This window comes from Spodoptera frugiperda, chromosome 13 (assembly GCF_023101765.2).
Source record: "Spodoptera frugiperda isolate SF20-4 chromosome 13, AGI-APGP_CSIRO_Sfru_2.0, whole genome shotgun sequence".
NCBI lineage: Eukaryota > Metazoa > Arthropoda > Insecta > Lepidoptera > Noctuidae > Spodoptera > Spodoptera frugiperda.
The window spans coordinates 2959965-2983838 of record NC_064224.1 but is presented as its reverse complement, the minus strand read 5'-3'; the positions used below and the strand labels follow the sequence as shown (position 1 = coordinate 2983838).

General features: G+C 36.0%; 2 protein-coding genes across 2 annotated transcripts; both read right to left on the bottom strand.

The window, feature by feature from the left end:
* Positions 1-4901: 4901 nt before the first annotated feature.
* LOC118270824 (uncharacterized) lies at positions 4902-6598 on the bottom strand. Its single transcript, XM_050697912.1, has 3 exons — positions 6415-6598; positions 5699-5992; positions 4902-5159 (listed from the first exon to the last, which is right to left on the bottom strand). The coding sequence occupies exons 1-3, from the start codon at positions 6596-6598 to the stop codon at positions 4948-4950; spliced, it is 690 nt and encodes a 229-aa protein (XP_050553869.1). The 3' UTR covers positions 4902-4947.
* A 1897-nt stretch (positions 6599-8495) lies between these two features.
* LOC118270476 (uncharacterized) lies at positions 8496-15304 on the bottom strand. Its single transcript, XM_035586072.2, has 2 exons — positions 14708-15304; positions 8496-9148 (listed from the first exon to the last, which is right to left on the bottom strand). The coding sequence occupies exons 1-2, from the start codon at positions 15180-15182 to the stop codon at positions 8841-8843; spliced, it is 783 nt and encodes a 260-aa protein (XP_035441965.1). The 5' UTR covers positions 15183-15304; the 3' UTR covers positions 8496-8840.
* Positions 15305-23874: the final 8570 nt, after the last annotated feature.

Below are 23874 nucleotides of genomic sequence, written 5' to 3'. Positions count from 1 at the left end.
AGACTGCTGACACGTGTTGAGTACTCGCTCATACTTTAACATAACATGAGCATACGTCGTCTTGTCAGAGCCTCAAACAAAAACAGAATATGTTTTACACGGTAGCATAGTAAACCGAAAAATGGAAATTAGATAACAGCCTCTGAACTGAAATACCTAATTTAAAAGGTATCTTAGCAAAGTAAATAAAAATACACATATTGTAAATTTAGGAAGTCAGAGTTCCACTACATTTTATGACAGAAACTTCTTTTTTATTTAAATGAAACTTATAATGATTGAGCTCAAGATCACAACAGTTAGATCAATGAAATCATCCATCTGCAATACCATTAGGAAAATGACTGATGAACTTATAATTTATTGCGAATGTTTGTGAGTTTGTGTGTATGTTTGTTACTCAATGACGACAAAAGGGCTGAAGGGATCGAGAAGAAATTTGGAATAGGAGTAGATTTTGATCTGGATCTCTTTGATTTTAGTACCCTCCGGGACCACGGATGAAACCGCTGGCAGAAACTAGTTATTAATATTTATAAATCAAGGGATGACTTTTTTATATATTTATTTAAGGTCAATGCCATATTTAATCCAAAAATAAATTCCCAAAATTTCTACAACGGGACATTGCGCTCCTTGCAAGAGAAATCATTTCAGTTGGCACTGCAAACGTTATTGTTGCATTCTTAACCAATTTGCTGTCAAATTTCACTTTCTTAAGGATATTTACTGAATCCGGATCCTATGACATATGACGCTATGGTTTTACGCAATATTTAAGTCAAGCTGTTGTTTTATATTCTTCTCAGTTTACTAGGAATAATGTTTTAGTGCGAGTCTGAGTGGTGAGTCAGTTTTGTTTGTGGATAGGTACTGTGGGTCATGTAAATGAGATGTGAGTTGTCAATGGATGTATTTCAAGCCTCTCAGTCAGGCTTGGTGTGCTTTTACATAGTTAGGACATATTACTGTATTAAAATTGTAGACCACACTGACCACACAAGAACGAGCAAGAAATTCCATAGGTTACTCTTTTTCAATTAGGTTCACAATACAATTCTTGGTTACATTGTTTCAATAGAAACATGTACCTCTATTTTAATTACTAAGGATGCATTTAATCAATGAAAGGTTTTATTAGGTAGTGTTTTTCAAATGCTTTTTTTAATCACAAATATCATCTCAAGCTGGGCCTAGACAAAGGCTTTCTAGGCTTTGATGTGTCTTTACTGTAGAAAGCCGAATTATTAACTTTATACCTAAAAAGAACAACCAATGTTTTTTTTTAAGTAGGGAACGATAAAATTTGGCGTGCCATTATCCTATCTATATCTATTCATAACAATGGCTAAGAACCAAAAAAATCAAAGTAGTTTCTCCAGCCCAAATATTAAATCACGATTATTATAATACAAAACCTCCATGATATTTCCTAATATCTCAGAATTAGAAATGCTATCTCCCGCCGTAATCTCGGAAACGGGTCAAGGTTGCTACCGGAGACTTTCTCCAAGCCCTGTTGGTTAGTCCCTCTTAGGTTGAGCGCACACACAGTGTGGTGATGTAGCATTACGTTGATACAGATTTTACTATCAGGTATTGACGAACATGTTTTTATTCAATAAAAATATTTATTAAGTTTTATGAGGTTAAACTTAATATAAGGTAGTTTATGCCGGAGGCATTTGCTCCCTTTCGATTTTACCGTGATTTTTTATTAAACTATATAAAATAAAAAAAAATGATTTCTTAGCAAGAAGAGAAAAATGAAAACCATCTTTGCCAATGAGGTTAAACTTAATATAATGTAATTTAGGCCCGAGACATTTGCTCCCAAGGATAACATTTACGTGATTTTTTTTATTGAACTTTAAAAAATACAAATTATGATTACTTTGCAAGCAGCGAAAAACGTAAACCCTATCATCCTTGTCGGAGTCTGTGTTTTCTACAAAATATAACTTGGGTGTATTCAAGTCGCAAGTGAACAGGTTGCTCATAGGTGCTCCATCGTCGGCCACATCATCGCTTACCACCAGGCGAGATGGTGGCCAAACGCCATACTATAAGTATATAAAAAATCTGCATCGCCCTGTGGTTAACCGGTAGAAAATGACACCAGTTACTAATTCCTTCCATACACGTCTGTTCAGTTTTACTGTACGATTAATGGGCAAATACTTAAACGTCACTCATTTTTAAGACGCTCTCAAGAATAGTTCTGTCTCTACAACTTCTTTATAAAAGACATATGGAGATATAACAATATTCAAGTACAACTTAAAATTGAGTAGCGTTTTTCAGTATTCGGGCGTAAATCGCACATTGATATTACTGCACCAAAGATTTCATTAACTTAAATAAAATAAAACAAGCTCCTCACATGTGCGCTGAGCATTAGATCTGATGTCAGTTGCATCGGCTGCGCCTGCGCCGGCTCAAGGTCGCGGCAATGAACTTGTATCGCTTACTTTCTATTTGTACTGCGCGTAGTATATGCTGGGGGCTCAGACAAATGTGGTGCTGAGAAGTTATTGCTTACTTCGAAGATAAAGAATCTTTACATAATGAAGTTTAATAAGGGGGACATTGGTATGCCCTTAAACTGCGGTTAGCTGCCTTCTGATAGCAGCAGAAGTTTCTTCTGACTTAACTGTAATTCTTACTTGCCATGGTTAAAAATTATGGGAAACTTTAACTCTCTTCTAGTTATAAGTATTGTTTTGGCAATAATTATTAATCAATAATTTTTTTTGTGGAATTGTATATTGACTGCACAGTCGGTGTGGTGGCTGGGCAACCGACTGCCGCGCAACTTTTAGTGTGATCCACAAATTGTTGTTTCAGGTCTGGATGTCATGGTGTATGTGAACTTGTGTGTTTGTAAACGAACCCACGACACACGAGAAAATCCTAGCGCGTGTGTGTAAAAAAGTATGCATAATTGAAAAAGCAATTTTAATGAAAAAAAGCAATGAAATTATAATTTGCTCCTCTCTTCTCTGTGTTTTTTCTCTTTAGTGAGTATCATAACCATGGATGGTTGGATCGCGGATTTATAATTACTAGAATCTAAATCTCACAAGGCGAAGGTAAAGTTTATCTAAAACATCACCATATACTACAGCACATGAGAAGCATTGGGTGAGTATTACGCAACGATCTGAGTGCGTTGGCACACTTTGTGTTGTATAACGAGTATTATACCGACCACGAGCTCACCGGCCACTGTATGAGCTCCACAAATTATTATTTATTACTCTTATTTTATATGCTTATGTGAGTAGAAAGTTTTGGATTTATTTAATTAGGTTTCGTGATTTGGAGTGGGGTACTAAATTAATATTAGTAGGGTCTGTTACGTCAAATTACCCTAGAATTAGAAACGTTATTTTCAGGATAGTTTTGTAAAACAGTGAATAATAATTTTATAGTCAGTCATAACACCACATCTTTTATTTGTGAAGACTGTTTGCAAGAAAAAGCAAAATAATTTTTGAAGATTAATTATTATGGTTTTTGGCTTACTCAAGTATCAGTTTGACGGCGAACTCGACTAGTTTCGAGCCCTGCTAGAGGATGAGAGGCTCGTCCTCTACCAGGATGAGAATATCAGGAGCATTTACGACTCAGCGACATTCGCGCTGCTACTGCTAAGTTATTATAATAATATAAGGTTAAAAGAATTGAAACAAGCTTAAATCTGTACGAAATTTTATTTCTTTTATCATTTAACTTGAAAAAGTTGAAATCGACATGAAGTAGTATCTTACTGGTACACACATTGCTTTGGGCAAATAGTAATAACGCTGCGGTGTTGCGAAATAGCGAAGGTAAGACACCCTCTTTGAACACCCCGGAGAAAATTCCACATAATTGAAAGAGATCCACACTGGTTCAGAAGATACAATAGACTAAGAACTTGCATTATTGGTATCACAGGTGCAACAAGGCCAACACGGGTCATCCGATACATGTTCATCTACTGGATACTACACCGATCTTGGTAGAACTGCACGCTGAATGGATTGTCCAGGGCCATAGTACTTTCGGCGATCTTATCCTTCACTTTATCAGAAACCGTGTAGATCCCTCCAACCACTCGTCTTATTCCTCTACTGATGAAAACTTTTGGGTGATGTTTGTGAAAGAAAGCCTTTACTTTTCTATGTTTTATAACCATCTTTCGCGTGATCGGGTGTGGTCTGCTGAACACGGAGCGTTCCTTCCTCGGGAAAATGCGTCTGGATTTCCTTTTCCCCATGATTTTTATCTTTACTACCCTTGCCGTGGTTTTCTGGTCACATTTTTCTCCTGTCTTTTTTGGTTTTTGTTGAATACAGATTTGTTTTTTGGTTTTAGTTATTCACATTCTGTTTTGAATGGTTTCGAGTATTGTTTTAGGTGACAGATTTGCTTACTGTCATGTCATGAGTGAAGTTTGTGTGTGCTTTTGTTTTGGTCAGTTTATTTTTTTATGGATAATTGCTTCTGTGGTAAATACTTTTTGTTGTGTTTTCAGAGGTAAATAGGCTGTCATAAAAGAACATAGTGTGCTACCATTTTGCTACAGTTGCATTATAATTGTGAAACAAATAGCATTTTGATCCGATGTTGATAAGAAAAACACGTGAATTAAATGGAATAATTTATTTATTTTGTCACACAAAACAATCTTTGGTTAAATAAATTACTAAAATATAAATGCAATAATCTATTAAATAGTATTTAACACAGACATAAAGTTTTGAACTTTATTCTTCAACATTATAATTTTCTAAAATTAAAAACAAAAATAAATAATAAATCACAACAATTTTGTCACTATTCAATCAATAGAATAATATTTCTTCAAATATCTAAACGAAGACATATTTTTTAGAACCTAAAATATGATCTGGTAGGTGATTTCTGATGTCCATTTCATCATCATCACCATCAAGGTCATCAGTGCACCATCACAGGAACAGGAACGTAATCCCCTCTTTTATAATGCTCATCATAGTAAACATGATCCTCACTCTTCGAAGGTACCTGGATGATTTCCACCTGGGTCTTGGTGTCATCCTTCCTATTCTGGTAGCTGTGGTTATGGTCAAACATACCCTTGAGGCTTAGAACTGAAGCCATTACAGTCGAGAAGAAGCCCATCATGAGACCTGCAAGGAAGCCTTTGAAAGTAATTTTATTGTTACACTGACGTATTAGGACTAGGTTTGTTTATTTAGACTGTAGGATTTTCACTACATTTATAAACATACAAGTTTACATGACACGAAATCAAACCCGGTACTAGATTAGGACTAGAATTATTAAGTTTCAAGTTCTGGTTCACGATAAATATGGTTTATCACTTGTAGCTTTGCCCGAGTGTATTATGTCTATGTATTCTATACTACTAATTTATTATGTATGCATTTGTTTGGAAAATAGGTCAACAGTTAGATAAAAAGGTGACAAAACAATCACTTTTTCTATACATATAGCATTTGCAATAATTGCAGCTGGGGTTATTTTGATTATGAGAACACAGCCAACAACAAGTTAGTACATAGCAATACAGCCTGAAATTACGAGTGTTATTTTATGGAACTAACAGCTTAACTGCCAAAATTGACATTAACATTACCATGATATTCACACTTATCTATTTCTTCTTTTATTTCATTATCTTCAGAACAAAAGAGATCAGTCTTACCTTTAGCAGACAAGAACGCTAAGGCCTTTAGAGCTATTGGAATCAGCAGGCTTTTAGCAGCCAGAAGGCCAAGGATCAACGGCATCATATACTTCTTGTGCATCTTCGGGAACTTGTTGCTACCTCTTCTCTTCTTGGACGACTTCTTAAAGACCTTGAAGATACACTTCTGGCCTTTGAGCTTTCCTTTACCTTTACGCTTCTTGTTTGAATGCCTTTTGTTACCTTTTTTCTTCTTATGTCTGGGTTCTTCTTTTGGTTGGGATTTGAGGGCTCTTGATTCGGAATCTGTAACTGGTGGGAAAACGTGCTGTATAAAGATAACTTGTAGGTAGAGGTACTATATAAGTTTATCTATATAATATTACTCTATAAGCCTATAGGAAGTGATTGGGGGAGGCCTATGTTTAGGACGTCTTATGGCTGATAAGAATCATCATATTCATACTTACTAGAGTGGCTCTCATTACTCTATATCTCTCAATATTCTAGTAAGTGGTTTCTCTTTATGGCGATTTAGCAATATCTGATCAACAACTTAAAACTAATACAATTTCAAAGTATTGTTCAAAGAATTCTATTGTTGAAATCATAACTACTACTGTAAAATCTAATCCTGATTAACAAACATTATTTGCAACAAAACTCTATTTAGATTTAATCATGATATAGCATCATCAAACATAGTAAATAACTACAATGAAATAAACCATTACCTGGTAAAGACCTGGGAGCGAAGTTACTATTGGCAATAATCCACTGCACTGGTTCAGTTGCATTAAAACCTCCATCCACATAACCATCATGGCTACTTGGAGCAAATCCAAACACCGTCTCCGTCTTCACAATCCCATAGTTACTGGTATTATCCAGAATCAACCCACGGGAATAGGGCAACATTTTCAACACTAGTCTCTACCACCACGTGTTAAAGTTCAATTTCGCTTGTTTATAGCATTTTTTGTTCTATGTTTGACATGCACTAATGAAGTGGTGGTTATGGACGTTGTCACTGACTTTTATAGCGTCAAAATGGGAACATATGGCCTATGAAGCGTCACGTATTAATGACTCTTTGACGGCGTTTTTCTATGTAATTATGCGTTAATTTTAGTGTTAGGGAAAGCTTTGGCTAAGTGTCTAGTTTTCTTATTGTATGGAACAGAGGACAAACTGGTAGGCCGATCAACTGATGACGAGCGATCAGCGCCCATGGACTCCCGCAATAAGATAAGAGTTAAGGGTGCGTTGCCGGTCCTTTAAAAAGGAATGCGCTTTTTATTGTAGGTTTGAAGGTCATATGGGTTGTGAAATACCACCGACGACAGCTCATTCCACAGTGTTGCAGTGTGAGGCAGAAAGTTTCGTGAGAAACGCATAGTTGTAAACTGCCAGCCATCTACATAATATACTATGATGTACTGTTTTAGTTCCACGAAATAAACACTATGTTATTTATGTACTATTTATTTTTCTTTCTCGTCTTTTCCAAAAACCTAATTGGTATCAACACTGAGTTTTATTCGGAACCGATCAAATGTCTGGACTTTACACGGGAGCAACTGCCATCTGTAGTCGGTAACCCAACTGCATTTGTGCTATATAGTTTTCTATTGCTCCCTAGTAATATCTACATGTTCTAGAAGTTCCCACAATTTTGTTATTAAATAGTATTTTTATTAAAGTAATAAAATAGTATTTTCGATTTTAAATCATAGGCAGTGGACTCATGGTTCTATCTACGGGCTCTATATTACAATTTGTTGCTCCAGCCAGCTAGTTCCTTGTTGTAAATAGTTCTCGTTTATTTAAACAGATGGCGCTGTTTGATATTTAAGGATGGGGGTTTTTGTTATGGCATAGTAATAAGTTGTTACTTACATATTTTTGTTTAAATTATAGATAGTTAATATTTTGTTCTTATCTTATTGACTACAATAGATGATAGCTCAAATGGTTGTGGTTTTGGTATTATTGCAAGTTTAGTCGTATCGTCACGCCTTTTATTCCCGAAGGGATTGGCAGAGATGCAAATTATGACACGTTATGCCACTGTACATTGTACACAAAGATTCACCATTTGTGTTATATAAGTCACAATTCTAGATTCCTTGCTACTACAGAGAAGTTTTCAAAAAGCCAAAAAAGTCCAGCAGTTCTTTATTACTGAACTTGTAAGTTTTACTACACAATTTTACATATCTGAGATACGTGTCTATTGTCATAACTGGATGAATGTGTGTATGATGCCAATGGCTGATTGGATTACTAATTTAAATTGGACTTTTTGATTTCAAAATTCTCAGTAACCTCTTATTTATCCCTTATTTGGTTAGTTCCATAAAGCAATGCTTTTCAAGAAGATATAGGTAAATAAAAGAAATTAAAAACGTGTTGCATATAATTATAATTATTGTTAGCGATACATCTGTCTACGTTATGTCTGGTAACTACATTATCTATTCGTCCTAATCATAAATAAATAAATAACTTATCACTAACACTTAATTATATTTACAATTGCGCGAGCTTAAATGTAGCATTCAAAAATAAATACAGATTTAAATAACAGTCCAAGTTTTGTACGAAAAACAGGAAAACATGTATGTATGTACCCAAGTAACAAAGTTCTCCTGTAGTGCACGGTTTACAGGCTTACAGCACTAGTAACTGTCTCTTAGTGGTTTTTCTCTCGCCAAGTCTGCTATGAGAGTTTTATTAGCAAAAGTACGCATATAAAATGGGCCCTTTCTCGTGGTTATAAACGTTTACTAGCCTGTTAAAGACCTGGCCCCTACAAGATCATATTTTGTTACTTGGGTATAGAATAGAAACATCTGCCAATTAACTATCGGTGGACTTTCTTTTCTTCGACATCAGACTAGCAGGGTGGATACTGGACGGACGCTTAATTAGACTGAATGGCAACTGCGAGTCGTCGACTTTATTTTAACTTTTCCTTTACCATTACCGACTTCATTAACATTTATTCCATCAACATCATCGATATTACAAGATCCCACGACAAAATCAATACAGCCCTCTTAGTATAGTTCTGCCACAGAATCTCATATTTCATCTATCTGTTTGTCCCAATCGATTTCCTTATCAAACATTTGAAGTCGGTGTCCTCGGTCTGTGTCTAATATCCTCCTTTCTGTAATCCCATGACCGCTGCAAATAATGCGAAGAAGAACCCTGCTAGACCTGTCGCTCCTATCAGCAGTATCAGTCCCGCGATCATCACTGGTACCAGGGCGAAGTACTTCATCTTATAAGCCAGTAGCAGAGGAAGCATGTATTTCTTGAGTTTCTTTGGCTTAATCTTCTTTCTCTTGTTCTTGTGCCTCTCTTCTCCCTCTCCTTTGATACTAGTTGCATCTTCTTCTTCTTCATAATCTCTGTCATCGTCTTCGAATTCGTCTTCTGCGTCGTCATCGCCCATTATGTCTGGAAATTGAGAAAATTCTTTGTTAATATCATCATAATTAATATTCTATGATCTTAGATTACAATGGGAATGTTTTATTGGAATTTAAAATATACTTCTTGGAAAATAAAGAATTGGCAATTATGTAATAACGGACAATTACTGGAAGAGCTGTTGTATTTTTCTTTGTTTATTTTTACAGAATTTTACACAAACGTGTATTATGTCTTGGATAGGATAAAATAATTCGAGTTCTCTACATGGTCCGATTCCCCAACACACTAGAAGTGTACTTAAGGTTGTAGCGTCCTTCAACCATCAGACATCTGTCTGACGTACATTTTGCAATAAAATACAGTTATTCCGATGACAATTTAATAAAGCTATAACTAAAAGTATACAAAATCCATTGTGATGAAAACAATTTTCCAATTTACCAAGAAACAAAGAAACATTTCTTCAACCACGTACTTAAGTTATAATTATTACTCCTAAGCTTATACTTATATCTTACATCAGCAGCCTATCAGGCTAACAACCTGTGATGATTGCGTGATACATCTGATGTGACAAGATTACGTAGTGTGCGTGTATTGTGATAGAAACATGATTGTTGCTAATCTCGGTGTTAGGAACAAATTAATATCTTTATCGTTGTAAATGGACGCACATTCCTTTAGTGAGAGTTATATGCGTACATTGTTTGGTTGGTATTTAGAGTTTGTGATGGGGGATTGTTTTGTTTTGATTATGACTTTTCATTCTTGCACTGTTTTTAGGATTTCTTTTTTTCCCTGTGCGTTCTCAAAATTGTTGAATGTCTTAAAATTGAATCCATCTATTATTAATAACGCAATTTGCTTGTTTTATTGGTTTTTAGGAACATTGCTCCACATTAGAATTTTCTCCTGTGTTGTGGGTGCGTTTACAAACAAACAAGTTCACATACACATGACACCTAGACCTGAAACAACGGATCGGACCCACTATACGTTGCACGGTGGCCAGTAATTGCTCAGCCACCGCGTCAGTCATGCAGTCGATCAATTGATTGGCGATCATTTTGGTCATGTATGATAATGAGCTCAACTCTATCAAACTACTACTACTACTGTATGACTATAGTTATTAAAAACAAAATAAAACTAGTGACACACCGATAATAGATTAATTATTATAGTTAATTCATAAACCCGAACAAACATACAATTACGATCACGATCACAATCGTTACAGTGTAAATATCTGTTGAAGATCATAATTTACACCAATCAGATATCAAACGTGTATTACAGCATGAAATGGTCTTTTTATCCGCAAGATTAATTATGTGTTGTTGTTTTAATTTGATTTGTCTACCATCTTGCTATTGCTGTTTACCTATTACCTCCTAATTAATTGAACGTTTATAATCTATACTAATATACATATACAGCTGAAGAGTTCGTTTGCTTAAATATGCTAATTTCCAGAATTACTGATCCGATTTTAGTTTACAGTTTTTAAAGCCTTGAATTTATTTGTTTTTTCAGAAAACTCCTTGTTCTACAGTCGTGAATTGCGATGGTGGGTCCAAAGAGGGAATCTTTAAATTTTCGTATCTTATTTTTTCATTATATTTTTATGCATTCAAAACACTCATTTATCAAAAATCAATCATAGACTCTCAATTGAAACTCCCCTTTAAATAAAATTAGTCCCTTTCCATCACTCCACTGCACTTACTGCTCACCCAATAATAGAGAAACGGTCGTAATGATAGCACTATCATTACCCACCGTTACAAATCCACCGTCGACTGAATACAAATATACAATATTGGAACAGAAAATCCAGTTTTTGATGACCATACAAAGGACACTAATGCATTTATAACTAAGTTAGCGGTTCGCTATGAGTAAAAACTGAATAAATACTAGATTATAAGTTTGGAAAAGCTTCTCGATATACTATGCTAATACTGATACCCTTTGCTTAGTTTCAAATTCATACAAACAACTTTCAGACTGATACAACACTAAATTGATAAAGAAAGAGAGATAGATATTTGCTGTAAGCTATGAGAAAGAAATTAAAACTTCTAGCTACAATCAAAGTCAGCATCAGACATAGATGCAAAATCTCACACATATCTTCAACAAGAGTAGGCAGAGATGCCCAGACACACAAAACTATTAATGGTGTTGAGTATCATAATATAATACATGGTAAGCTTATTGCCTAACTCTAGATAAAATTCCAGACACCGCGCTAATATTGACAAAATTTCGAAAAACCCTAAAATTTCATAGGTCTTTAGAAAGATTTTAATCAATGAAACCACTACACAGCATCCAGTCATTTTTCTAATATCAAAAACAATATGAACTGTTGTCATGCAACTCGCAACGTCACGCCTTTTATCCCCGAAGAGGTAGTCAGAGAGACATTACGGCTAATACCGCTCTACAAATTTATTAGTAGTCACAACAAAACTGGTCCTTCTCTCCTCGCCTACCATACGGCTCGCCTAACTAGCAATAACTCTCACTGAACTGAATTTCATCAATATTGTAACCGGCAATCGTTTCCGCTTGTTGACTCCACTACAAATAGATACATATTATAACCGTAACGCGATACGTTACGTTACGGGTCTTCATTACCGACTCAGAAGGGGCGTGGTTAGGAAAAGAAAAGTTGATATAAAATTTTGCAAAAAAAAAATTGTTTGGTCAGGTCAATATGCTTCATTACCAACTCAGTAGGGGGCGTAGTTTGGAAAAGAAAAGTTGATTTAAAATTTGCAAAAAAAAATGTTTGATCAGATTAATATGCTTTATTACCGACTCAGAGGGCGTGGTTAGGAAAAGAAAATAATGATGGTGATTTTAAAAATTTAGCAAAAAAGAAATATTGTTCAGAGCAATATGAGCAAACATTTTCTTTGTTGACTGTAAATGTTCCAAATATTGGTGATTCTAGTTGGAAGTGAAGAGCTAAAGATCAAGTACAGTGAAGTTCTTTTGGGAGGGTAATAGTCTAATAACGTACAGTTGATCTGTACCCTTAGTATGAGTTTTACGTTTAAAGTAATAATCGAAACGAGGTGCTCTAATTGGTCAGTGCAAATGAACGAACCAATAATAACGCTAAACGCACTCTCGTTTCAATCTCGTTCAACGTAAAGCAAACTCTTACTAATGGTACTGAGCTGATGATAAAGAGTAAAAATGATTATTAAAGTGTACGATAGGCTGACCTAATACCATAACGAACTGTTTGATATTAAAATAGGCAAGTATGTAATTATACAGATAAATAGAGCATGAAACCGATATAGATTAGAAAATGGTCCTTTGATACAAACAAATGTACTAAGATTTAGGTTACGTTATCATATATACACTTTCATGACTGTTTGCGTTGTATATTTTCTCAAATCTGATGAGGCATACTGAGTACGTCACAACCATTTATTATTTCAAAATTACACACACACAACGTCACCCCTTTAATCCCAGAAGGGGTAAATAGAGATGTACATTACGGTACTTAATGCCGCTATACACTTACTACAACTGAGAAATTTTCCAAAAATCAGAGATCCGAGAATCGAACCCGAGACCCCTTGTTCGGCAATTGCACCACTCGACTAAAAAATGCAGTCAGTATTTCAAAATTACATAACATATAAAAAGAAAATCAAGTCATTCATTATTATTAGGTGTAAAAACGTTGTCTTTAATAACTGCAATTAGGTAATTTTCTTAGATAATACCAGTAATTATATTCAATACAAAAGATGACTTATCTTTGTATTCTTCAGAATGTGATTACGTTATGATAATGACTGTTTGTGATGAAATGGTACTTTTTTGATAGGGGAAAATCATTCAATGACTTGGGCGAAGCGAGAGGGAGTGCCAGACCTTTACTGACTAAAAACCACCCCGTTCCTACTCCTGCTTTTCGAACCGGAGCTCTGGTAACCTGCTAGCCAGTCCGTAGCTCTGGGATGAAATTGTACCTAAAAGATACCCTTGATCCATTGATGGTAAAAGATCAGCCTCGACCAAAGATAACCGCGACACTAAAAATGTTACAAATGTATTGCATGTTTGATGCAATCTTTCGTGTGTATTAAAATTATGATAAAATCAAACAGTTGCACATTTGCATTGATTACTTACCTAAATAAAATTCATTTCAATTATATTTTGAAGAATTTATTTAACTGCTTTTCATTATACATTGAGATTACTAACATAGTAAACAAATCATAATCACTAAGGACACATCGTACTATTGACAATTAATATCAAATTAAAACAATGAAAGGTACTATCGGAAGTCCAAGTCACTTCGTGTTAAATAAATACTTCCTTAAAGATAAACTATGAAGGAATTGAACCAATTATACAAACATTTCCTAAACGATAAATCATTTCCTCGAATGCAAACATGGCGCCGCTCACAGAAAAAAAAGTTATATGTACTTCTGAACCATTTTTTTGAGTGACTTCTTCGACCTTCCGCCTTGGGTGAGGCGGGAGGGAGTGTCAGACCTTACTGACTAAAAACCACCCTGTTCCTTCTCTTGCTTTGAGCCGGAGCCCCGGTAACCTTTTACGTTATCCGCAGCTCCAGAATGTACTTCTGAACCATAAATTGACATTACAATCAATCATAGAAGTACCTACGTATGATCATAAACTATACTCTTTCAACTAGTATCGTGAAAGGATAACACACATAATCAAGATGACTGGAGACTGTGACTCCTCTAGTGTTGTGGGTGTCCATGGGCGGCACTGATCGCTTACCATCAGGTGACCCGTCTGCTCGTTTACCCCCTATTCCATAAAAAAATATCAAATAACAGCGTCTTCTGATTAACCTGAATGTTTGAACTGCAATCTGAAACTGGGTAGCTACAAGGCCTGAGTAAAGGCAGATATGCTTATTTAAATGTATCGTGTACATTGATTAATTTAATAAATATGCTACATCGAAGGCCGCAGCTATCTAATCCACTTGGCTAGGGTGAAGATCGTGGTAAACCCTTTAATACAAAGGAGGCATAGTATAGGAGTAAGCTGTTGATAAGTGCAATTAATTCATAAATGAATTAATCATGTATCTCATAAGAAGTCATTAGCATCATCGATCTAATCAACCAGTCCAAAGCATCACCAATTATAATCTTCGCACATTTTCTCGTGAGCATGCAACATCGGTTCGTTGATATTAAATACTTAGTAACATTGCGTGAGGAGTGCGTTCAATGTCCATATTGTCATTCGATAGTTTCCAACATAAATTATTTTGTGTTTTAGTATGATTTTCTTTGTTATAAGCTAGGGTGAGGGATGTTATGTCTATGTATGAAATTGTTTCATGTTATTGTGAATGTGTCTGTTATTAGTAGAGGTGTTGATGGTATTTTTGCATAAAATATTGTGTTCATAAATTGATTGTTATCCTATCACACATTGCATAATTTTCTCATTAAACTAATGATGTGTTAATTAAGAGTGACTGCATAAGATTGGATCAGTATTTAATTAAATGGTTTAAATTAAATTAAGTATACTTACATGATAATGATCTCCTTGAGACAGTAGGCTCTGAAAATCCTTCAGGTTTCTCAATAATTGGTTCCTCAACATCCAAAGACCGTTTCTCATATTCTTCTCTTCTGATCAAAGGTATTGCTCTAACGTGGAACTGGCCATCATCCGTCAAATTACTTTTCTCTTTGGCAATTGGGATATAATTACCAGGGAAAAGTATATTGCTTTTATTCTTAACATCAGCATAATACATGTTTCTCTCAACTTGAGGCTCTTCTGGTCTTAGGGGAATAGCACGGGGTTTGAAGGCATATCGTTGATACGTGTATGGAACCCTGGACTCTCTGGACTGGAAGCTTGAGGGTTTGATGACAATTGAGGCACTGGTGACGTCGATCACAGAATCACTGTCTTTGTTCCATAGTTTCTTCAGAGCGTCCTGGTACTGGTCGGCCGAGGCCAGGGCCACACAACAGAGCACTAGAGTCTGGTAATACATATTGAATGTTAATTATTGTCACTGATTACACAACACGAGCCACTTCACTTTCCTTAGACCGTCACCCTGTGTACCACCATTTTGCATCAAGTGGTCGCGCAAAACTGAATTACTGTCGCTGCAAGACGTTATATTTATACATGTGTAGTATAAAGTTGCGTTTTTCCAGTCAGTTCACGGTCGGCCGAGTCTTCGAGCTTCCTTTGGTTTCAATTCCGATATGAACGAAATGTGTTCGAAATGAAAAACTTGTCTGTTTTCGCGTCGCTTCTTCCGTTAATAGTTGGGGACAGTTTCTCCAATTGATTGCGGGGTAATTTGTCGTCGTTATCGTGTTGTTTGATGGCAGGAGATGTTCTGATATGTTGCCTTGGTGAAATGTTGTCATCTTGTCTCGAATTGAGATGTTGAATGAACATCTGTATTAGATATCATGGTTTGTGCTCTCGTTAAATAGTTTAGTCGACTTTTTTGGGATAAAAAATTTGTGATAAGTAAATATTTTTGTTTAGTTTCTTTTGTCAAAGTTTATTAAATTGGAATTATATGGAAACTTACTGGCTTTAGTAAAGTTTAGCACGATTTCTACAAGTCAGTGTCTATCGATCGACTGAAAGATGCTTCAAGGAAATGATATTTGCGGTCATCGACCCAGTGGACCGTGATAAAGGGTTCAAGAGCAGATGTTTGTTATTATAGAAATATTTTTCCATAAATCGCCTCATTGATTGTTCATAACCGCAACCACAAAATTAAAAAAAATAGATAAGTCGACAGAAAACGGAATTAAATTTAAGATTACGAATTGAAACTCTAAGCTAATAGCTTTTTTAAGACTAGATAAAAACAAAGTATCCTTTGTATATTGCTCCTGAAAATGCTATCCTAATTACTATTCTTTAAGAATTAAATTTGCTTAATCAAGTGTAACTCAAATGCTACGGGACTAACTCAAAGACCTTAATATTCTGAGATGTGTAAAGTACATTCAATTGCTTGTATACGACATAAACATATTTGAACACACATAGTAGAGCAGTAGAGTACAGTTTAAAAAACTTCAAGATATCCTATTTATTTATAACGAGAACTTATCTAAAAATTCGTATGCACATCATTTCATCAACATCAAGAATCTTATAGCTTCTTAATTTGTAAAGTGTCGTAGCGACATCCCACTCTTAAACTTAACTCAATTTCAACCAAGCATTGTAACCTTAAAAACACAAGTTTAATATTGTTTTATGATCTAACTTTTTTGTGAGGAGAAAATCATCCAATGACTTCTCCCGCCTTGGGCGACGCGAGAGGGAGTGTCAGACTCTTACTGACTAAAAACCACCCCGTTCCTACTCCTGCTTTTCGAGCTGGAGCCCCGGTAAACCCTCTAGGTAGTCCGCAGCTCCGGATCATTTATTATGGTCTTACTTCTATTGATATCTGATTAGCTGAGAATTTTATAAAAAAAATGTTGAATGCCTTACACGTATAGCTTCAATGGATCAAAAGTCTGTTGCTAACCATACTCCGAAGTAAATATCAGAAAATCATTACCCTCTTTTTTCCAAAGATCGAGTAAATTGTGCATATAATGAGGCGTGCACTGCACAATTATATACACAATACTTATGTATCTGCTTGCTTATCTGCAGTTATTATATACAACTGTGATAGAAATTAAAAACTATCACTGAGTGACTGCTTCGAAGAGTGGTCGTGAGTGAGACTGTGGAGCAAGGAGTTTCAAAGTCTGATACACGAATAGGACAACGTATAATGTACTAGTTTTATATAACTAACTAGTACTTAGATTCTACTTCGATCTTTAGATTCTGGTCAAGCAAATTGTTATGAGGTTATGTGATTTTTTGTAAAATTTTCTGTAATTGCATGGAATCTGGAAGGCTGAACTCCTTACAGCCTCTGCCTACAGAGGTGCACATTAAGGCACGTAATACCGCTACACAATGTACAACATTTTTTTACCATTTGTTTAATAAGTCCTATGTAATAGGGGTGAGCCTATATAATAATATACTAGGCACAATTGCAAACTTCGTGCTACTACTGAGAAATTTTAGAAGAACCGAAAAAATGCCAAGCAATTTTTTGCCCGACCAAGGAATCGAACTCAAAATCCCTTATCGGCAGTCACACATGCGACCACTCAACCAATGAGGCAGTCCAAAGTACACTTATCACATAACTGGTGGCATTTGAGATATCCATCTCTACCTACGTAACCAAAACCAAAAAGTGTGACATTACGTTTTACAGATATTAAAAACTATTACAAGCTCTTGTTTCAAGACAACGACTTACGTTTTCAAGATAAGCAATGAAAGTGATGGTATAATCTCGAAAATCGCTGTCTAGTTTTTGATAGGATTTTCTAAATATGATTGATGGATGTCTTCGATCATTATGGGGCGTTCGCACTAACATAATTTATGGGAAACCTGTCGAATCATTCGCGAAGATATTGAAAGTGGTTTGTTTATAAAGTAGGTACCATGCTGTTATATAGTATACAGACTACGATCGATAGAAGTTTCAGTTTGGATCAGTTAAGTTTTTTCTTTGTTTTATGCCTCAAGTGCCTCTTTATCACTAATGACATCATTAACCTATAAGTGGCCACTGCTGACCAAAGGCCTCTTCTCACACAGAGAAGGTTTGAGCATTAATTACCACGTTTGCTCAATGCGGGTCGAGTGTTCCTAATTCTGGACTTAACTATAGCCAAAAACTGAAGAAATAAGAAGTAGAGAATTTTATTCAAACCCTCGGAGTATAGTTACCGGTGGGATCCATTTCACTCATTATCATCATCTCTAAGTTGAGTTTATTGTGTTTTTATAGGTACTCCTTACTATAAACACGTAGGTTATCCCTAGTCTGGCAAGTTGTACAAGCAAGGCCGTGGAAATTAATATTAAAACAGAGTGTAAATAGGTTTCTTAAGGGTCGACAAAGCGCATGTACAATGCCCATGTGTTGCAAGCATTCATAGGCCACGGGAACCACTTACCATCAGGTGGGCCTTGTGCTTTCTTGCCACCGTCGTGGTATAAAAAAGAGTGGTCAAAGTCAAAGCATTTATTTCAATTAATCCTAAATTAGGCACTTTTGAAACGTCAAATTGAATTATCCGTCAGTCTGTCCGTCAGTGAAGCTAGGCGCTCGTTCCAAAGTATTGCTTCGAATGGAGAAGAACTAGCAAGAAACTCCATCGTGGAAAATACATGTTCTATTTTTACATCTCTGACTCCAAATTTATTCAATAAAAAGCATGTTGTTATGTTTTTACTCACACTTAATCCGTAAGTCTACTGACTTTATTTCCTTAATTCAATTTGTTAGTTTTTTCACTTATCGATAATTGCTAGCAATTTTCTTCGCTTCATTGGACATTGGCTAATGCGGAAGGCAGTAACAGTGACCTACAGATGCTCTAGCATTTGGCCCAATGCCTTACTTAGACATATTTATTATTTACAATCTCAATATAAACCTAATGAAACTCGTCAATTATTGAAAACCTAACAATTGGTACGGAATGCACAGCTTTGTTTTTTTTTTGAGATGCGAAAATCATCCACTTCTCACGCCACCACCCCATTCCTACTAGTGCTTTTCGAGCTGTAGCCCCGGTAACCCGCTAGGCAGTCCGCAACTCAGGTCGGCATCAGCCCTACTGGGCTCCATCTGTGGTTGTCTGATGGTTCTTTTAGGGTCTGGTTCTTATCGGACGATGAGCTACCCTTGCTGATCCACAATATGGTATGTATAAAACATTCTGGGAAGGAAACGAGAAAACCGAAATATTTGGAATTAGAAAGGCGTAGCCGATCCAGCTGATGTTAATGTTGCTGCAGCCCTTGGTTTCAGTCCGGGTCAAAATAGAAATATAACGCTAAATTATGATTCGCGGCTTCAGGGAGCTAAATAGTTCACAATCAATGCTTTCATATTATCTATTTAAAGATATTGTCTTGTAAAAAGTACCTAGGCATTACATTCACCTGACATATCTATCGATCTTAAGTGACAAACAACAAATACAAAAAAAAAAAAAACTAGCTAATAGAACAAACAGAATATATCGTTTGTTTCCGCAGTGTCTCGAATGCCAGCCGACCTGTGCAGACATGCGCGATCGCACGTTAATTAGGCAAATATGAACTGACTGGAATCTTCCTTTTAAGTGGCTTTTACACTACATACCTAGAAGAAAATGATTAATAACGTTGAAGGTGTTAAGACTTGAAATAACGCTTGCGTTGTGTTTCGTTGTGTGAGTGAGGTTACCAATTACACGCCTCCCCAATCTTCGCAATCCCCGATTCCTCAACAATCCTCAAAAAGGCTGGCAAACGCTATTAGTGTCTTGAGCGTCCATAGGCAGCGGCGATTGCTTACCATCACGTGATCCGTCTGCTCGTTTACCGGCTTATATCATAAAAAGGAGAAAATGTGGGAGAGAGGCCCTCTTATTGTAAAGGATCTCCATCAAGAAGAAGAATAGAGCAGCAGTAGCGTAGCAAAGGCTTTTCTGGTACTTTTTCAGGGAGAAAATAGCCTGATGACCTTATGGTAAGTATTATGCTACAAAATATTACGATACTGCCATATTTTTCTCTGTCCATCAAGCGTAGTACACATCTCACACAATTTCATTCAGAATATTATAAGCAACATCCATAAACATAATTGCTATTGTGTTTCATTTTGATTTTACATACAATATTACACCTTTAAGGCAAGTGGTGTAAAGATATGGCGTCGTGAGTGTAGTAAATTGTAGCAACATATACTACATCATCAATGTTCGCTAATGAATCGAAAAAATTGCACGCAAGCGTCATTTTTAGAGTTCTGTGTGAAAACTAATTATGATAATAAAGAATCCTATTAACTGAAGAAGAAGAAGTGACTAATGTTTTTTCAACGTCACTCCTTTTTGCAATGCCATTGTATAATATACACTCACTTTTCACTATTTGTGTTATAAGTCCCATATAATATAATATTAAATATATCCCATGTAATAGGGGATGAGCCTGTTTACATACACTGGGCACGACCCGGGAATTGAACCCGAGACCCCTTGTCTTGTCGCACTTGCGACCACTCGACCAACGAGTCAGTCTCATCAGTAAATTCTTTATTGTTTACTATCAGGTGACCCATCAGCTCGTTTACCGGCTTATACTAAAACAATGCACCGTCAAAACATACTACGGAACCAATCATACATAGCTCCAGTACCAAGAGCACAAATTAATTAATACACAATAAGATGTTAAGAGTCGTAAATCTGCACTAGTATCGTGCTGAGTGTCTGCCCGTCACGCCTTACGCCCACACGGAATGCAACTGTTATTATATTTATTACAAAATAATGATTCCCAGCGATTATTTCATTAGCTTCATTACTAAACTTTATAACTGATGTCTGTGTTTCAATAAATTTATTTTTATTGTCCTTACTTATGTTATACATGCGAAAGTTTATTGGTTTGTTTGTATTATTTCTTTGTGTTGTAATGGAGGGTCTTTACAGTACCGTATCTATTATGCCTGGATGTGGAGTGAGGGAGGTGTCCTTTTCTAAATTTTAAGGAAGCTATATGCAAAGTTGACATTCTACGACATTTTGGCGTTCAATAACTCATAAGTGACACCTTTTTTTAGGGTATTCATCCAATGACTTCTGCCGCCTTGGCCGTGGCGAGAGGAAGTGTGAGATTCTTACTGATTAAAAAACCACCCTGTTTCTACACCTGCCTTGGTAGTCCGCAGCTCCAGATCAGGCATCAGCCCTACTGGGCCCCATCTATGAAGCAGTACAAATAAAAGACAAATGTTAAGTGGTACATTATTTAAATTTCCAAACAGCTATTTCCCAACACAGCGTTTCCAAAGCGTACAGTCGACCAGTGTACAATCCTACTAGTACTACAAAAGAATCGTGCGTACAACATATTTATTCGTGCAAAACGCACCGCTGAGACGGAAGCGTACAGCAACACTTCCATACTTATTTGTTAATTACTCACACTCGCATGGATTTACGAAAGTGAATGTTTATTTGTGTTCTGGAATGTACGGGGTGATAGTTGGGGTGTTAACGCTACGCTATAGCTTTTTTTAAGGGAGGAAAATCATCCAATTACTTCTCCCGTTCTGATCGATGTAAGAGGGAGTGTCAGACTCTTGCTGACTTAAAACCACCCCGTTCCTACTCCTGCTTCTCAAGGTGCCCCGCTAACCCGATGGTAGTCCGCGCCACGACGCTATAGCTATAGGGGTGTTAAAATGGTTTTGTTGCCTACTACAAATCAGCTTCAAATCAAAACACGAAGGTTCTCAATTCAATTGGTTACACGATTATCGCACTATAGCTGGGTTACCTTCTGCTTCACAACGTGTCACAAGTGCGTTAATTGTGTAGAATACTAGTTAATTGTTTGGGCAGGGAAATTATTCTCTATTACTAAATTAGACTCGAAAATAGTAGAGATTTTCTAGAGGATCTCTCATCTCACTTGGATATAAGATTTCGTGGTATAAAATAATGATGAAGTATATTTATGTAATTTATTAATTAAATGCTGAAAATGAGAGTATCAGCCCACAATACCCTCCCGTGTATTACAACAGATGTCGTGTATCAATTTATTGTAGTATTTACGTTAGTTTGGTTTGTCTTCGTACATGTAATCAATCTATGTATTGTAACATTACTGTTGTACATTATTTACTATTTTTTTAACTAGGTACTAAAGATGATATTTTTTTACAAACGAGCAGGCGGTTCACCTGATTGTACTTAAGCGATCAGCGCCACGCATGGACACCTGCAACACCAGAAGAGTCACAGGTGCATTGCCGGCCTTTTAAAAATGTCATTTTTTGGCGTTGATTTTGGTATAATGTACAGTTGAGTAGGGGTATATGCATACATACTTAAACAACAATGTCAAGAGCAATGGGGCTTAGGTTTATTATAAAATCGGAAAATGACATGTTTCTCATATATAAGTTAAGCCAAGGATACACTCTAGAGGATAAATTGACCGGAGCTGCGGACTACTTATCAGTTTACTGGGGCTCCGGTTCGAAAATCACAATTAGGAAAGGGCTGAATTTTTGTCAGTAAGAGTATGACACTCCCTTTCGTTCCGTCGCCTGAGGCGGGAGAAGTCAAAAGGGTATATAGTGTTGACATGTTAAGCGAATTTTCGCCCGACATAATTGTAATATAGCGACAGTGCGTGATTCCTGTCCCTAGTAATATCTGTCGCGCGTTGTTGCCATGCATGTCAACCAAAGTTCGGTAACGTTGAGATACTTCACCCATCGTCGCCGGCGACATGTGTCGCAGGACATTTGTCCCCTAATATCCTTGGCTTTGAAGAATGATTATCGGAACTAGGCTAGACATTTTATATATCCGAAGCAATACCAACACCATCGATGACAGTCCTTCGCTGGAAGGAATGCCTTATCTTTACATGAAATGAAACTTGATACGTCTACTTTAATACTTACTTTACCTACACTTACACTTAGTGATGGGATGTGTAAATCATTAGTAATACCAAGAGGCAAAAAGGCATTTTTAGTTCATCTATACTCAGTATTTATGAAGCGAATGAAGATTACGTAATATAATAAACTTTATGTCGGTACATAAAGATTACTTAAACCTAAATAGTGTTATTTAATTTTATTAACTAAGGCATTTGTTGTAAGCTATAAATCTCAACTGGTTTCCACAAGTGGAAAAGCTACGAGCTGTGGAAAACTGCTACGAAGTTCTAACGTTCACCAACAGGTGGCGCCATTCTACATAACAACACTACGCAGTGAGATGTTAAAGTTTTGCAGCTTCTAATTCGTTACTATACTACTTGGTGTTTGTGGTAGTTAATAATTAATGAACAATAAAATTATATTACTAGTTTTAAAGACAACTTTACCTGCAAAGAAAACGTAGCTTTTAGCATGGCCTATGCTAGTTTTATCCATATTTCTTCTTCCACCTACATAGGGCATGTAGGGTAGTAGACAGTGTATGAAAATAAAAATCTAATAATATCAGTAAGATAAAAAAATATTAGACACGTATTTTTTTATTTTGTTGATGTTTATTACTATTACACGCAAAAACTACGTGAAGGGATGAGTATAAAATTTGGAAGAGCATAATCTATTATAATCTATCAATACAGATTATGGTCTGGACTATATAGGCTGCTTTTTATTCCACGGAAATCCGAGTGAAGCCGCAAACAGAAGCTAGTTCTTAGATGAAACGGAAGAGTGAGAAGTCGTTATCTCACTTAATACTATAAAATGTAGTAAATTATGACCTCACGCGATATTTCAAATAATAATTATGTATCGTTTTCGATGATACCTCAATTATAAATTTTTGTAAGAAACAAAGTATTTAATTTTGTAAGAAAAGAAAAAATAGGTGTCTAATGGATTGATCATAATTATTTGTCGTAAAACAGCTGACCATGACCATTGTGGTAATACGTAATTCTTGCAGTAGATCGGGAGGTAGAGAGTGTGTCTAAGTAAATGTTGTGTAGGGCGCCCACCAGCTGTGGTTGGATTTATACCATTATACCATAAAAAATATAAAATTGGTCTTCTTTAAAATAAAATAACACAA